We start from the raw sequence: 17,615 nt of genomic DNA, 5'->3' as shown, positions 1-17,615 counted from the left end.
TCATTGTAAAAATTACATCAATGAATTATTTATATTTAAGGGGTTTTTAATTCGGGCTTCTCCAGGGTTCAATCCCCGGGTCGGCCCCGGGTTCCTTCTGTGTGGAGTTTGCATGTTCTCCCCGTGTAAGCGTGGGTTCTCTCCGGGTTCTCTGGCTTCCTCCCACAGTCCAAAGACATGCAGGATGGGGATAGGTTGATTGGTGACTCTAAATTGACCGTAGGTGTGAATGTGAGCGTGACTGCTTGTTTGTCTCTACATGTTGGCCCTGTGATAGACTGGCGACCTGTCCAGGGTGTACCCTGCCTTCGCCCAATGACAGCTGGGATCGGCTCCAGCCCCCCCATGACCCTAAATACAGGATAAGCGGTAGAAAATGGATGGATGGATGGGTTTTTAATTCACTATTGATTAATTCACAGTTATCATATGTAAATCATATATTGAGTGTTTTTAGATGAAGGCATCCATGCAGACCTTTCCTGAAACAGCTGACATGGCGTTCAGGACAATAAAAAAAGAGAAAGCACTGGAACGGAAAACACTTGTATTTATATAGTGATATTGTACTTGGTGGTGGAGTGGGTGGGACTGTCGTGTTTTGTGTTTGATCCGACCCGGTTCGATTCCCGGGTCGGCCCCGGGTTCCTTCTGTGTGGAGTTTGCATGTTCTCCCCGTGTAAGCATGGGTTCTCTCTGGGTTCTCCAGCTTCCTCCCACAGTCCAAAGACATGCAGGATGGGGATAGGTAAATTGGTGACTCTAAATTGCCCGTAGGTGTGAATGTGAGCGTGAATGTTTGTTTGTCTCTACATGTCAGCCCTGTGATAGACAGGTTACCTGTCCAGGGTGTACCCTGTCTTCGCCCAATGACAGCTGGGATTGGCTCCAGCCCCCCGCGACCCTGAATTCAGGATAATGGTAGACGATAGATGGATGTTAGTATATGACAGAGTCCAATTGTGCGACTTGCTTTGTGACAAAGTGATGGATGGATGTTTCTGCGTGGGGGTGAGCAGAGACAGAGACTGGGAATGAAAAGGCTGCCATCCAGTCATAACAGTTGCAGTTCATCCATCCGCCACTGGGGCACCTTTATACACTTGGAAATGCCAACATGATAGCGTACAATGTTGAAATGTCAGGCATTATTACATATCGGTTCGTATTAATTCATAAATATATCTGAAAAATATTATCTATATATTAGAATGAATAACAGGCTCATGGTACATGTTAACAGACGTTAAACTTTATTGAGTTCACAGAAAATCTTTAACAGAAAATATTAGAGATCTCATTTATTCATCTTTCTATTTTAAGAGCTCATATAAAACTCTCTTCTTAAATATACACAAGCATCTTGTATAAACATGTAATAAATAAACATGTTGGGTAACACCTCAGTTTATGGGGCTGTAATTTCCTAATATTTACCCTGGAAGTTTCCTGGTAGGATGATGTCATCGGGAGTTAATTACAGGTGCAGTTGAACCTGGATCTTTAGTCAGTGCAACAATGCAAGCATAAAAATCAAATCTAATATGGCAAATAAAGATAAATTAATGACAATTTGTCATTCAAGGAAATTCCTAATTTACTATAATTACAACCAAATGACATGCGTCTCTGCAGGAAACTGAAAGCATTAGGAAATTACAGACCTGTAAAATTAGGCAAAGCTTTATATTATGGGTCCGTCATAGCTGTATAATTTCCTAATATCTCTGGAAAGAACTATGTCAGTATGTGGAAAATAGACTTCCAAGCATTTCATTAGTATGCTTATAAAGAAATCATCAACGGATGGATTTAGGTTTACACAGGACGCTTTAGAGGAAATTCTATTTTCCTTTTAATTTATCAAATGATTCTTTCCAGGAATTGTTAATATATTATTATAGACCCATAAAATAAAACATTACATAAAATGGTGTTACCGGATCTTAAGACAGTTTTTAAAAGGAACAATCAGACATTTTGGGGAGTCCTGATTTGGCTTCTTTTTTTTAACCCAAATTCAGAAGAAAAGATGGTGGAAATGACTTTTGGCAGCTATATTTGTTTTAAATATAAACAGTTTTTAAGCATCTGTTGGACTGGAGATAAAACCGATTTGACCTCATCTGACTTTGGGTAAAAAATAAATCAGGAAGGTTATTGAGTGTTCCTTTTTCTAAATGTGAGTTGAAGCCGTTGAAAACAAAGATTTGTTATAAATGAAAAATAATTTAATTGACATCGATGTTTAAGCATCATTTAAAGGATAAAAGTAATAATTTTGTCAACTTGAACCATTAACAGATCAAAACTAACAATGGCCGCGTTTCCCAGATTCGATCGTTCTTAAGGACTTAAGAAGGCTCTTAAGAAGGGTTCGGCTAAGAAGGAGCGCTAAGATACGGGTGTTTCCCAGACGCGTTCTTAACTGCCTTCTTAGCAGAACCTTAAGATCAAGCCAAAGAAGCTTCTTAAGAAGCTCTTAGTGGGAGCTGTCCACCGCGGTGGTGCTGAAACTGAATCAATGGATGCCAGGTAAATCGATCACCCACCTCTTTATCAGCGCATACCGGTAAGTCACACACAGTGCCCCGTGGTCGCCTCACACAGGTGCAATTAGGCTACGCATGTATTGTGTGTGTGTGTTTGTACCAACAGCTGTATCCAAGTAGTAATCAAGCCCATTAGCGCATATATACCCCCGTGGATATAGGCACACACATGTGAGAATGGAATGAGGGTGCCATCCACCACACCGATCACCCGGGGGATCCCAGCCACTGCGTGGAACCCTTGGTGGACCTGGCGGACATCGTCCCGTGTGGTGGGCATCTTTATGTGGGTCCGGGCATGGCGCAGGAGAATCGGTGTCACAGCTGCCACACTCCGTGACATCGACGCCTTGCTGAGGCCGGTGCCGTCCCCCACCACCTCCAGGAAGCTCCCCACTGCGTAAAAACGCAGCGCAGCCAGGAGCTGCACCTCCAGCCGGTACTTTGTCTGGACAGCCCGGTCTGACAGAACGTCCAGTGGGGAGAAGTGCTGATGCACGTATGCGTTTATGGAAACCGTCTGGCTTCGCGCACGGCGACGCTGTTGGTTCGCAGCGAGAATGTGCTGTATTGCAGCCATGGTTACTCACACGCGCGGACTTTGGCAACGCCTTTATATAGAGTAGCAGGTGGAGCCTCTCTGGATGAGGTTTAGCTGAGTTCAATTACATCTGTTTCCTTGATATCTGTGAAATGCCACAGGGTTGTTGATGTGTTTTTATGTGTAGTACTATAAACTCATATATGCAGATGTGTGTGGAAAACTTAAACGTGTAATTCAATGAAAAGTTTTTTTTCAGCTCGCAGTGGGTCAGCTCGATCTTCTTAGGCTAAGAGCGACTCTGGGAAACACATCCTTCTTTCACAGCGTTCTTAAGAGCGCTCCAAAGACGATCTTAGCACTTAAGAGCTTCTTAACGAATCTGGGAAACGCGGCCAATGTATTGTATGTTAATCCAAAACTTGAAGCCCGACACCGCCCCACTGCACTAAATGTGAATTAATCCACCGCTGGAAATAGTACCCCACAAATGCATCTGTTGCTGACCTCAATCCAAAAATGCTGAATGGATTGTCAATCAAATATTACTTTTTGCTCCTTTTCCCTGTTTTATTTTACTGTAAATCTTTCAAATTGGGAGTGAGGTTCACAACCAACAAGCTTGAATACGTCACATTCTAGGCTTTTCACAATAAGACAAAATAGAGAACGGGCAAATAAACCTATTGTTTCAGCCCTATACAAAACTATAGTGCCCAGATGTGAGTCGCATCTAAAGATTTCCATCGTCAATGGGAACCAATGAGTAGCAGAAAGTATCACAAGATGGACAAAAATATTGTTGGTTTTGGTCTTTTCATGTTTTTTTTTGTTGGCAAAAACAGTTTTAATATAGAACTAAATTAATTATATTCAGAGACTAAGAGAGATAGAAATAGTGGACATGTGCCTACGGACAGAAGGAGAGGAGTGAAAGTAAAACTTTTAATTTGGTAAATGATCAATGTTATTCTATGGTTACTGGTATTACGTGTATGGAGGGCGTCTCAGCTGAGGACAGACCGGGCGTCTCAGCTGAGGACAGACAGACCGGGCATCTCAGCTGAGGTAGGTGAGGATGACTGACTGGATGGGCAGTCTGCAGACGGGACACAGCTTGTTCCTCTTCTTCAGCTTCCTGGCGCAGACGTAGCAGGACATCAGGTGTCCCGTTCGTCCATGGACGATGCAGCCGTTCTTCGGCCGGGACTGACAGATGAGACAGGGGTCGAGGCACGAGTCCGGCAGCCGCCACTCTGCCGACACGCTGCGTTCCAGCTCGGGAACCACGGGAAGAGGAGAGGTGGTGGGGGAAGACGGGAGAAGCTCCTGGGAGTCCAAGGAGGAGTAGGAGGAGGAGGGCTGGGAGTCGGGAGTCCAAAGCTTCTGCTGGGAGGAGGACGACTGGGAGGAGGAGAGTAGATCCTGGGAGTTTGGTGCAGAGGAGGTGGAGTCCGACAGGCAGGGCGTCAGGAGAGGAGTTTTCGCTCTTTTCCCATCGGGAACATCGAGTCCTTCGTTCTCCTCGACATCAGAACCTTCAGGAGAAACATCAATCAGTAAAGACTTGGAGGAGAAGTAAGCTGAATCTGGGTCCGTGTGATTTCTCAACTAAATTTAAAACTTGTTTTGAGACATTTATGGACTTAAATTCTACAAGTCTTTTTACTCAATCACTTTGTTATTGATAAATGTGATGTTTTGTGATATTGTTATATCTTATATTGCTCCTTCTATAACCTCCACAAGGTGAATTATAGGGCTGGGTATTGTTTAGAATCTCACGATTCGATTCGATTTCGATTCGTTGGGTCACGATTCGATTCAATATCGATTCGATTCGATATTGATTGAAATGCTTTGATATCGATTCAGTTTCAAGTAGAAATACACAAGTAAGAGTACCAGATCATTTTTTCAAATAATTTATTTAGTTTCATGCCTTATGAACAGCCGTGGTATAACTCATAGCATGATAAAACAGGACACTACTTAAACACTGAACTACAGTGCATGTAACCGCCGCGGAAGCTATGGTAGTAGACAGTAGTAGTGCAGATATACCGTTGAAATGCACATATTTGTTTATCTACTCTTCACTCATTTATTAAATGTATTTTCTCTTCCTGTTTCCCAGTGCGAGTTGAGATACACAACTATGATCGCATTTGTCAATCGCGGTATTTTATTTTGAAAATTGCTTTTATTTTGAAAATTGGCCAGATTGTCTCGTGTTTCTTTAGCTGTGGCTGCAGACCCTGAATTGGGACACAGCTACTGTGTGATTTACTGCCAGAACTGACGCGTTCGCTCGCGGGACGCGCAAAAAATAGAGCAGACGCCGGAACGATCGCTTCACGGCGCGGGACGGCCGCGCCTATTCGCGGCGCTCCGTGTCTGGTGTGAACGACACCATAGCTTAACAGGGGCGCCGAAAGGAAGCGGGCTCCGCTACGCGCCTATTCGCGGCGCTTCCACGGCCGGTGTGTACTCACTCCGGTCGCCATATTGTAATGGTTTGGTCTAGTGCGGCCCCCGTCCGTACAGCGCGAATCACACGAGGGTGTCGGTCACAGCGCCCCCACTGGCCAGGGGCTTGAATCGATTCAGAAGATTGCTGAATCGATATTGAATTGCGGGGAAAAGAATCGCAATGCATTGCTGAATCGATATTTTTACCCACCCCTAGTGAATTAGCACACTGTTATACTACTATATTAACTTATTTAATTGAATACAAAAACAGCAAAAAGCAGTTGCACGATTATGTCTAATTTATAGGGGTATAACGGTACATAAAATCCCAGACAGATAGGGAAATCAAAGAAAATACAGATGCACATTTTTTTGTAAATTTATTTTGAAAATGATAAATATTCAACAGTTGTTTATTTGCCATAATTCTTACTTTAACCGTTATGACACTTAAATACTGGCTTGATGTCAATAATAAGTAACAAAAATAAATCACATGAATGTCTGTCAAGTAAATGTGACCCAAATTCCCCAGGGATCAATCAAGTATGAATCTGATCTGTGCAACCCCCATCCTGTCTAGATTAAACTATAGTGGGATAAAGAGCTGCTGTAGCACAAAATACAGGATTCATCAAGTCCGTCCATCCATCAATCCTTTTTAATGTTAGTTTGTCATTCAATCAGCGTAGTTTCCCCCTACCTGGGCTTTCTTTGGCTGCCGATTGGTCGGTTGGCTTTAGGGGCAGGGCTTTAGGACTGCAGGAGGCGGACTTTGTTAAATTGAGGGACACCCCAGACAGCCAATCCTGGCGCAGTGTCCAGCAGCGGAGACAGTTTCTGGGGAGAGGTGGGTTCAACTCGTCACACTTTGCACAGCGCCAGTAGTCCTGAGAAGGAAACACGCTGTTTAGTCATACAGTGTGGAAGAGCAGTGTATCTGTGTGTGTGTGTTTTTGTGTGTGTTTGTGTGTTTTTGTGTCGACTCACAGCTTCAGTGATCTCTGTGTCTTCATCAAAGGAGTCGTTATCCTCTGCCTCGAATATGGTGACCTCATATACCTGAACACAGATAAAAACATACACCCTGAGTTTATAATAATAATAATAATAATAATTAAAACATCTCACTGAGATATCACTGAAATTCTCAATTAATATAAACAAATTCAAATTGGCAAAGTCTGTCACAGCAGTAAAAGATAAAGTTGGGTATTTTTCTAAATTCCATGAAAAGACCAAAATCCAACATTGTATTAGTCCCTCAATACTGTCGGACTTGATATTAAAACATCTCCCAAGTATATAGATATATTTTATAAAGATATATTTAAAAAAAGGGTTTAGTCATCTTTTAATCAAACAGGAGGTGTTGGGGACTTTCTCCAACAGCAGATGAATCCACATTTGGTGCTCTAGTATTTGTATGGGAGGTTGAGTCAGAATAAACTACAGTGTGTTTATGGTGATGGAGGAAGAGCAGTGAGGCTCATTGATGTGTTTAATGGAGCTGCTACTCACTACAGTATTTAGATACATTCATTGTTGTTTAATCTTTTTATTGGATTTGTTGACAGTAAGAACAATTCTGAATGTCACCAGTTGCTTCAGGCTGGTGTGAACATTGGGAGGAATGCAATTTGTTAAAATTGAAAAACAAAATGAAAAAAAAATTGAAAAAAGATATTGGATTTGGATGTTAAAAATACAAAACAAGCTTTTTCAGCATATATAGGTAAATAGGTAAATAATATAACCAGGGTGTGACCTAAAAGGGCATTTTTCATTTCAGCTCAACTTTAGGCAAAACAGCTGACTGGACTGGTATACTACATTTAAACCACTAGGTGTCACACTTGACTCAGCAGCCACTCCGAGTGGAAGATGATGAACACATGCATGAGTGAATAACTACAATATTGTATTCACCATGTTGTCACATTGGTTATTACTAATGCAAGCTGGATTTAGCACCCTGATTTACCAGAACATGTCTGAGTGCAAATGGTGGCTTGCATGAACTCAAGCTGGTGGAAGTGCAGACCCCAGACCAGTAGACGTGGAAACTGCCTCCCGTCACCAGACGCATCCTGGAGGGATTCAGCGGTGAAGTGTTGGAGATGTTTACCTGGTCGTCTGCAGACAGCGAGGCGTCGTCTTCATTGTAGTCGTCAGAGTCGATGGACTCCACCTCAAATTCCACGCTGAAGTTGTCGCTTTCTGTGTCTGAGGCTGCAACCGTGACCTCTGACCTCCCGGACTAAACACAAAGTCTGTGTTACAAACCAATACAAAAACACCTCGTGAAGAACATGATGTGCTTGTAGAACACTCACTGTGCTGTGTGAGTCTGATGACTTGCTGCTGTGTCTGTCCCGTACACTTCCCAGTCCACCAATCACGCACCAGGAAAGGCTTTCGTCAAAGGTCAGGGAGTAGCTGTCGGACCTCCTCCTCTTCCTGCCGCCTTCTTCCTCCTCTTCCCCCGACCCCCCTTCACCTTCGTCGCCCTCTGAACTGTGGGAGGGCCCTGAGGAGAACCGGTGGGTGGGGTTTAATGTCACAAGTTTTGTTTATGAGCTCTGATTCGGGGTGACGGCGCCTCAGAGGACAAACTCACCTGGGTCACTGCTCCTGCAGCTTCTCCTCCTCCTCCTCCGCCTTCCCCTCAGGTCTGACGATGAAGAGCAACTTTCTGAATCTGCCTCCTAAAAGCACAAACACAAATCCAGTCTCCAATTTGTTGTGATCTTTTAAATTATTGTTTAGAACTTAAACAAGGTGAATAGTCAACTTTGTTTTCCTTGCTTTTGGCCATATTAACCCTGGAGGAGATGATGTGCTACATGCTTTTAATGAGTTATTGTCTTTTAGTACTACGATTCCAGACAAGTTGATATATTTCATTCCAAAATGCTCCAGACAGTGAACCTAATGTGAAGTTATGTGCTCAAAAACAACACCACAAATATGTCCTAAAATACTTTGAATGAAGTGGAACAACACTCATGTTCCCGGCTGTATCATTAGACTGCGTCGTACCTCTGTCCCCCTGTCTGTCTGACTGTCGCTGTGTGGTTCACTCAGGCTTGGCGGTGACTCTGGAAAAAACAGAGAGAAAGACGGGTTGAGTTCAGTCTGAAAGATGGGGAAGGAGGAAGCTGAGAACACATGGAAACGCATGAGGAGATGGTGACATCAAAGAGCTCAAAATTCATCTCCACTCTTCATCATCACCATCATCATCATCATCATCAGGTTTGGAGAAAAAATAAAAGGGGAGAAGAAGAAAAACAGAACAAGAAGTTGAATGAAGAAGAGAATAGACCTCACTTGTTTCACTGCAAATGCAGTTAACAGGTATTTTTCCAAAACACTATTAACATTATTGTAGCACACGCATAAAATCTGTAGTTTATTATTTTGAATTACTCCGTGCACTATAACCAACTATTTTTGGTAGTATTACATGTACAATTCAAACATTGTAATACATAAAAAAAAAATGTATTGGCTGTGAATTAGAGGAACTTTTCTCAGTGACGTTGTGATGGTCCACACAAAGTCCTGTGTGGCGTTGGAAGCACTAACTGAAGTCTGCAGTGTGGGGTGGTGACAGTCGCATGGAGACACAGAGAAAGAAGAGCAGTCCTACCTTGATTCTTCACCGCCACCAGGTTCTTGGTAATCATAGCAAACAGAACTCTGAAAAATAAATACAATTAATAGTAATTACCTCACAGCCAAAGACTGCAACACACACACACACACACACACACACACACACACACACACACACACACACACACACACACACACACACACACACACACACACACACACACACACACACACACACACACACACACACACACACACACACACACACACACACACACACACACACACACACACACACACACACACACACACACACACACACGATATTATCGGCAAGGTATCGGTATCGGCCGATATATTAAACCGATAAATAAAGACGGCTACTTCCTTGATTAAATCAGATTAAATGCCGGAGGGCGTGAGGATTGCATGCGCATCGCAACGCCACACATCACCTACTTCAACTTGCAGCAGAGCAAGGGAGAATGTCGGCGGTGTGTACGTTTTTTAAGGTGTCGGAAACGGATAGCAAAGTTTGTATTTGCAATGATTGTTCAGCGTTCAGCGTCTATATATATATATATATATATATCCCGAGGGTAGTGGTGGGAAATTTCCCGTGGGTCGGGCCGGGCCTTTAAACAAGCGTTTGTGTTCGTTCGTTCATTCTTTTCTTTTTTTTGTGTAGAGACACACACACATTATGTATTACTATCCTTTAACTATTTTATATTCTATGCTTTATTACTGTACTATAATAATATGGTACAGTGGATTATGTTCAAATACAACACTAGTCGTGTGAACTGGATGTTGGTGCACTAAGTCATGTAATCTTTTATCTTATTTGATATACTTGGAATTGTTTTCCCCTCCCTTTATCTGTGTTATGTCTGTCTTTGTGCTGCTGTAACACCTGATTTATTGAATCATCAATAAAGAAGTTTTATGGTTAAAAGTACAAAATATGATGCTTTCCATTACTGAGAAACTCTTCTTTAAGAAACCAACGTTGCAGAGTAGAAACAAACGGTGACAATGAATCATCAACTTCCTGTTTTCTGCTCACCGTGGCTCTTTAACGGAGAAGCTGTCGACTCCCAGCACCCGCCCCAGTGCATCCTGGGAGCAGTGGACGATGTGCTGCTGCTTCTGGTCATACAGCTGCTTTTGGAAGATGTACTGACCCAAGTAGAACATCACCTACAAAGACAAAACACCACAGATGCATCACGGGACACATGCAAAAACCAGACCTCAGACAACAGCCAGCTCCCGACAGGAAACTTGATTTAGATGAGTATTTATTTTCCACGTTCCCATTTATAAATATGACACCACAGACAAACAGTACCTCCTTCATGGTGAAAACGTCTTTCGTGGCTCCTGCATGTTGCAGTAAAGTATGAAACTCGACCTTTGGTCTGACCTAAATACACAAAGAGGGAGACGTTAACACAAACCCTAAATCAACCAGTTAAGTAAAGAAGTAGGAAAGTAAAGTAGGGTTAGTAACCCGATCTCTCACCAGTTTGTTGTCGTCAGCGGCGTCTGTGTTGAGCTCCCCGTCAGCTGACATCGTAAAGCTGATCGTTCCTGCATACAAACAGCTAATTAGAACACTAATTCAATATCTGTACGAGTGTGAAAGAGTGATGGAAAACAATGATCATCGTTCCCCATGATGTAGAAGAAAATGTGTGGATAGATTAACCAATGAAAAATGATTTTAAGTTCATTGAAGGTGTGCTAAATGGCATGGAGCATCACAGCTCCTGTAGCACAACAATTCACAACAATGTTCACAACAATCCCACGTTCAGGTCTCCTGACCACAACCACACACGAATACATTTACTCCCTACAGGAGGAAATACGAACACACATTTCAAATTCAACTTTCCATCCAAGGCCTTTTGTTGTTGTTGAGGAAACTAAATGTAGTGCCATTCCTCAAGACCTGTTAGCTAAGATAGATGTTGTGTAACTGACATTGTTGAGTATTTAGCCATCTTTGAGACTGACCGACTGGACTCTCTTTTAACATGACAGATTACCAGTTTGATTGTATTATTACAAATGTAACAAGAAGTGAACTTGCTAGAGGGGTATTCCATCAAACTCGCTAAGTGCAAAGCCGGGCTAATTTCGATAAGCCTCGCTACCTTTAGCGAGAGTTGCGTTCCATCAACGTGACTTGAGGCACTCTCCGCTAAGTAACCATTAGAGATAGACCGATATGGTTTTTTCAGGGCCGATACCGATACCGATTATTAGTAGTCAAGGAGGCCGATAACCGATATTCGGAGCCGATATTCATTTGCAGTAAAAGTGAAAATACTGGTGTCAAAATTTTGAATAATACACCAACACTTAACTTCTTTTAAATGCCTTTAAGCATATGTTTATTAAACAGCTTTTCAGAATTGCAACATGTATAATATAATAATATTAATAATAATAAGCTGCTTCTGTCTATGAAATATGGATATTATTTTGGGTAGTGTCCATGGGCGTTTTGTTTTGCCAGCAATGGTCCTTTCCTCTCCCTGCCCTAAATGTGTGTATATAGTGTACTTCTTCTGTGCCATTTATGTATTTAACTTTCTCTATCACTACAGTAACTTTTTGACCGTCATTTGCTCTGCTCTGAACTCCTCTGTGTCTCCCGTTTGGGCAAACACAACAACTCACGGCCAAGCGTAAATCAGGCTTTCCGATTGGCTGTAAAAGCTGCTACGGGAGCCAATAGGAGTGTCCGAGACATAAACGTAACTCTATACGTCACTAGCAAGATGGCGGATGAGAAGTGATCAACGATATACATAAACAAAACGGAGAAATGCGTCACGGAGACGAGGAGACATCTAGTCACATATTTTACAACTTTACGCATTCGTTTTGTTGTCAGAAATAAATCGCTCACATGAGCAAGCAGGGTACCGTTATTTAGCCCCGTTTCTATAGTTTAAGAGGAAAAAAAACGCATGTTTCTAGCGCAAACCATTACGGCGTTATGACGCTCTTATGACGGCTCATGGTAACGTTACTAGTAGTTGTGAGTTGTAAAGGACTGGGATGTTTATTAAAATTTCAGGAGAGTCTGCTGCGTTAACTTATTTTCGAAACGTATATCTGCCCTCCGCAGCTTCTCCACTCGGCAAAACTTTTTCTCCTCGCCGCCGCGTGTGTGAGCAGCACTGAGCATGCACAGCTTTCACTGCTGATTGGCTGTTACCCATGCCATGGCTCTGTGTGTAACCAATCAGATGGTGCTGTGGGTGGGACAATGCTGGAGACAGAGTAGTGGCTGCAGACAGAGAGGCGCAGCTCCATCAGAGCCAAAATAACCCAGTTTTAAATTGATCTCTTATCGGCCGTCGGATTAAAGAAAAAGGCTGATGCCGATTTGCGTCAAAATGCTGAATATCGGTGCCGATAATCGGCTACCAGTATGTTCATGTCCCTTTAAGACGCTCGGCTGTACTGTACTACGTATACAGCGTGTGCAGTCACGTGACTCCACCCCATCCAGTCTGTAACAAGAAGGGAAAGTGTGGGTGAAGGTGCGTGTCCACAGGCAGCGGTGTTTCCCCGCGTCCCATTCATTGTCTATGTGAAAAGCTGTGCAATGCATTCTGGTAGCGTCGCGGCGAATGTCGAGAGACGGCGCGCGAGTTGGCCGCTCCTCATTTGCCTAAAATTGAAGTCGAATCTACTTTATGCTAATCAGAGGCGCCGGGCTCGACTCGCCACCTCGGGAACGCTCGCGAACGCTCGCAAAAATGTGTTGTTTAAAGGAGAGCGCCTGTCAATCATCCTCTAGTGGCAGCCCGCCAAGCGTGCAATACTGGGAAGCGGCGCGTCCACACGCGTTTAAAATCGCCCCTGTGGACACGCACCTTGAGACGAAAATGGAGCCCGCCGGTTTAAACGATGAAGCGGCTGCTGCCGCGGCAGCCGAAGTAAATCTGGTCGAGGAGGAAGAGCACCTCGTTCCCAAAAGAAATGCGTCATCGATCGTTTGGCAACATTTTGGGTTCAGCGAGGACGATGTCGATCAGAAAAATGTGAAATGTAAACTTGTTTCTCCCGTTATAGAGAACCTGATTACTTGACAACTCCATATTTTGAATTTGTTTGTAGAGACTGTATTTTTAATACTTTGTTATTTTATACTACCAAATAAATAATACAAATCTTAACTACAGTGTAGTTTTACAGACCTTTAAAGTGGCTTTTTTTTAGGCGCGGGGGGGGTGGGGGGTTTACTTATCGTTCATTTATCGTTATCGAGGTGAGTTCCTCAATATATCGTGATATTGATTTGAGGTCATATCGCCCAGCCCTACTCCTCATACAGTTCCATCAATATTTTTTGCGCTGGTCTTTTCTGCCATTTTCTCGATGATTCGACATTCACGGTTCTGGTCTGGCTTCATATCCCGTGAACGGCGTAACACAAGACAACTTTAACCTGGCTTGAATTAGCCTTAACAAGGCGCGGCTGAAATGCGTTAATGGAACGGGTTTAGCCGCAAGTGGAAGTTGGCGTTAGTTCTAACCAGGCTTAACCAGGTAAGCGCCGCTTTAATTAGCGAGTTTGGTGGAATACCCCTCAGGTTTGCAAACCATTGCTTATTTACACATCCAGCAGACACACAGCAATGGAAGCAGTTATTGGTAGTGACGTGTGGATCGATACCAAAATATCGATACTTACAATCCCAACGTTTTCTGTTCTAGGATTTTGATTGTCATATTAAAATATCCATATGTAAACTCTGTCATTTGGGCTAAATGTGTATTATTATCATCAAGGGGACACATCAGAAAGTAAGAACGCTATCACCAGGAAAAATACCTTGTGAGAGGAACTACTTCTCCTTCCGCCTGTTACAGTCAAAAGGCACTATGGCTCTGTGAATGACTGATTGCTATATCAACCACATGGGTACAGCCTACGTTTTATTTCCTTTTTCTGAATACAGAATCAGAAGAAGAAAACCTATTAATCTCCACCGGGAAATTGCTTTGTAACAGTCGGTCCTGATTGTAGAAGTTGCAAAATCATAAATATAAAATACAGAAAAGGTATCGGTTTTGGTATCGGTGATACCAGCCTGGGTTTTACTTGGTTTCGGATCGGAAAGGAAACAAAACAAAGTGGCATCACACATCACTAGTTATTGGAGTCATATTTCTGACAACCTAATGAATTTAAGTCAAATATGTGCTTCTATTTTAACTGTTTTGATCTTCATCTACTCATGAGAAAAATATCATGTTCTTTCGCTACTAAGTAGTTTACTATTTACTCTAATACTTTTTTACTATTCGAAACAAAGTTACAAAAGTGCTTTACAAGACAGAAATAAAAATGGCATTTAAACCAAACCAATTGGAAAAATAAAACAGCTGTAAAACTCTGAGCAAAAGGAGCTATATGAGAAAGAAAAAGTAGAAGTAGTAAATTAAAACAAAGCAACTTAATTTAAATAATCAATACAACAAGTTGAGAGAATGCCAATAGGCTTTGAGAAATCACTTGATGGATAACAGTGAAAACCCTGTGAAAGCACTCTTATGAAAATATGTTGGATGTGGAATAATGCTTCATTATGTTCATCTTGTCTGTCTGCCAGACGAGATGTGTACAGTCAGTGGGTTTATTTTTGCTGAAAACAGCTGCGTGATGGAAACTGGGTGGGGGATAATTTCCACTATAAAAACATATGAGAGTCACCTTTTACATTATACAGCCAGTATTCCTCTTTAGCATTAAGGTAACTTCTACTTGCTGATGTTGAAAGACACAAAGTCTCACTGAAACCCCTCAGACCAAAGATCTCTGTCAGAGTGACTCAGCTGATATACTATTGCATTCTGCAACAAATGTAAATATTTGATGGTTTTTCTAGTCATCTATTATAGGTTTCCAGCCGTTCGTTGGACAAAATCTATTTCAATATGCTCTTAAATATATTGTGATCAGCACATTTCACAACTTAAAAGCCAAATGATGACTGCCAAATTAATCAAACGAAGTCCCAAATGGATATGTCACAACATGCCAAATCAATGAAGACAATATGACATAAAATTATTTAAAAACTTCACTGCAATAACCTCACCTCTATTATACATGATCCCTGAAAAACTGACTAAAAATGAAACCAGTCATTTTTTTTCCAGTTTAGTTCGATTCTCTTGGGATCACTAATTTACAACAAAAATGTAAAACAATACATCATCAGGGAAACAGTTACATTAGTTATTTTTCTATTATGAATCAGTCTTTTTAGCTATATAGTTATGCATCATGCACACAGTGTTTTTGAATATAAGTCAGATAGAAATAAACAGTCTTACCTGTATATACAGAGTAGAAAGTATCAGCAGTGCATTCTGTGCAAAGTAAAGATAAAGTGCAGTCAGAGTGGATCAGAGCAGCGCTGCAGCTCCTTATAGATCTGCTCAGACATGTCAGGACTAGACCAGCCTAAAGGGCCCAGCCAAGCCGAGCTGGGGCCTATCAGAGCCTAACAGAGCCACTCAGGGTTGAGTCAGCAGCAGTGTGTTGTGTTCATGGTTAAACTGAAAGTACCAGCTGATCTAATCACACAGCTCTGTGTAGACATGCCGCTACTAGTCCAGGATGACTCATCGCTGTCAAAACCAAGTACTATGACAGGGACACGATCCAATGGCAACCAGGGCCAACGAGGCTCGATCACGGCTCGACATGGATGTGATCTGGACATGTTGGGACAGCAGGAATGCCCTCACCAGGCTTTAGCGGAAATTGAGATACAAAAAGATCCAACCTGGCATCATTTCCCCATAATGTATTTGGGCCAGGAAATGTAATTTTGTTCCACGCAAAAATGTTTTCGTTTTTTTTTTTTTTATTCAAACCCTGCCTAGAAATGCATTTCAAACTGCTGACTGGCTGGGAAGAGTAGTGGACGGTAGTTATTGTAATGGCAAAATGACTTGTATGATGAAAAATAGTCTAAGACTCAAAATAAATAAATAAATAGATTTTAAGTATTCAACGCCAGTGCAATGTGAGGAAATGTTCATTGGCTTTTTCAGAATTACTACAGAGGGAAAAAAATTAGGAGAAATGAATATGCATCTAATCAAATGTATACCACTCCCTCTTTATCGACTAATAAGTTGTTTAGGTCTTAGTCGACTAAGTTATTTATTCCCTTTTCATGCTGAATTACTCATTTCCAGACTACTTCCGATTTATGAGCACATCTCCAGTAAACATGAGATTAAAAGTGGGGCTTTGTAGAGACACTCAGTTTCGGCGGTTCTTAAATTAACTAATTTATTAGTCTTAATTTCTTTGTCAGAGTCAGAAAAAAGTTCCTGTTTTCTACTGGATTACATTTCTACGTCGTGAGTAAACCACGTACAATGTGCACATTTAAGTTTCTCAAGCTTCGTGAAACGTGTAGTTCCTTTTTGTTTGATCGCAACCTCGTTAGCAGACCTCGGCCCCGTCGATGCTCTTCGGCCCGGCCCTACTTACTCAAGAAAACACGAGGCTCCGCGGCCTGCTAGCATGCTGCTAACCACCTCCTAACTTGTACTACTGATATTGTTACCGCACTAAAACCCTAGTGTAATTACAATACAACAATACATCGTTACCTACCTTGACCGTTACTCTTGATTAAATGATATCCCTCCACTGCGTTTATACGTCAGTTAACCGGACAGTTGATAATAGTCGGTCAGTTTACTGTTCAGTTGTTCCTTCACACTTGTTCGTGTGACGATCCTGGTGGTAGAACACTGACACTGCAGCCAGAGCTCGCGCTAATGATAAACACGATCACTCAACGTTTTCCTTTCCCCCCTTCTTTAGTTAGATAACATTTATTGGCAAAACATCTGGGGGAAATAATACCTTTAAAATAAATGTGTTGTACCCGTTAGTCTAGTAATTTTCCCATGGGGAAACAGTTGATTGATTTAAAAAAACGAAATGCTTTAATCGTCAGAACCATTGTATAAGGGTGGGACAAGTCCCATCCACTTAAAACAATAATTAAATCATAAAATTGTTACTTTGGACACTTACTTTGTTTCTCAATGTATTGAGAATGTATGGTAAAGAAAATGACATGACACAGCAGAATAACCTGACAAATTAAAAAAACATTGTGTGTCAAAAAAAAGACCATCAATTACCAAACCAGAGTCAAAAGGGAACTTCAGAGATATGCATCTTGACAGTTGAAGTATGAATTTAATTAAAGCATTATTTCATTTATTAAAACCTTATTTGTAACAAGTCCAAAATATTACTATGACGGATATCACGGTGCACACCTCTCCTGAACATAATCACATTGTAATCTGCCTCCATTGTCATTGTAACTCACTTTACATGTAAAACCGAATAT

General features: G+C 41.8%; 1 protein-coding gene across 1 annotated transcript; it reads right to left on the bottom strand.

Annotated features, from left to right (window-relative positions):
* Window positions 1–1,241: 1,241 nt before the first annotated feature.
* mdm2 (MDM2 proto-oncogene) lies at window positions 1,242–16,991 on the bottom strand. The gene is made up of 13 exons (XM_084038519.1): window positions 16,862–16,991; window positions 15,562–15,597; window positions 10,718–10,785; window positions 10,544–10,618; window positions 10,259–10,392; window positions 9,224–9,273; window positions 8,611–8,669; window positions 8,189–8,276; window positions 7,905–8,098; window positions 7,697–7,828; window positions 6,559–6,630; window positions 6,272–6,458; window positions 1,242–4,631 (listed from the first exon to the last, which is right to left on the bottom strand). Exons 3-13 carry the CDS (start codon window positions 10,766–10,768, stop codon window positions 4,153–4,155), a joined length of 1,521 nt encoding a protein of 506 aa, XP_083894645.1. The 5' UTR covers window positions 10,769–10,785; window positions 15,562–15,597; window positions 16,862–16,991; the 3' UTR covers window positions 1,242–4,152.
* Window positions 16,992–17,615: the final 624 nt, after the last annotated feature.

Source organism: Eutrigla gurnardus (assembly GCF_963514095.1).
Source record: "Eutrigla gurnardus genome assembly, chromosome: 21".
Classification (NCBI taxonomy): Eukaryota; Metazoa; Chordata; class Actinopteri; order Perciformes; family Triglidae; genus Eutrigla; species Eutrigla gurnardus.
Note: the sequence above shows the minus strand (reverse complement) of the source record. Positions and strands in the feature narration are given on the sequence as shown.

Excerpts from the sequence above, each read along its gene's own strand:
- mdm2 (XM_084038519.1), bottom strand. The coding sequence starts at position 10,768 with ATGTCAGCTGACGGGGAGCTCAACACAGACGCCGCTGACGACAACAAA. Across the intron at positions 10,393-10,543 it reads ACGTTTTCACCATGAAGGAG|GTGATGTTCTACTTGGGTCA; the intron begins GTACTGTTTGTC and ends TTGTCTTTGTAG. Across the intron at positions 4,632-6,271 it reads GGCAGCCAAAGAAAGCCCAG|GTTCTGATGTCGAGGAGAAC; the intron begins GTAGGGGGAAAC and ends TTTCTCCTGAAG.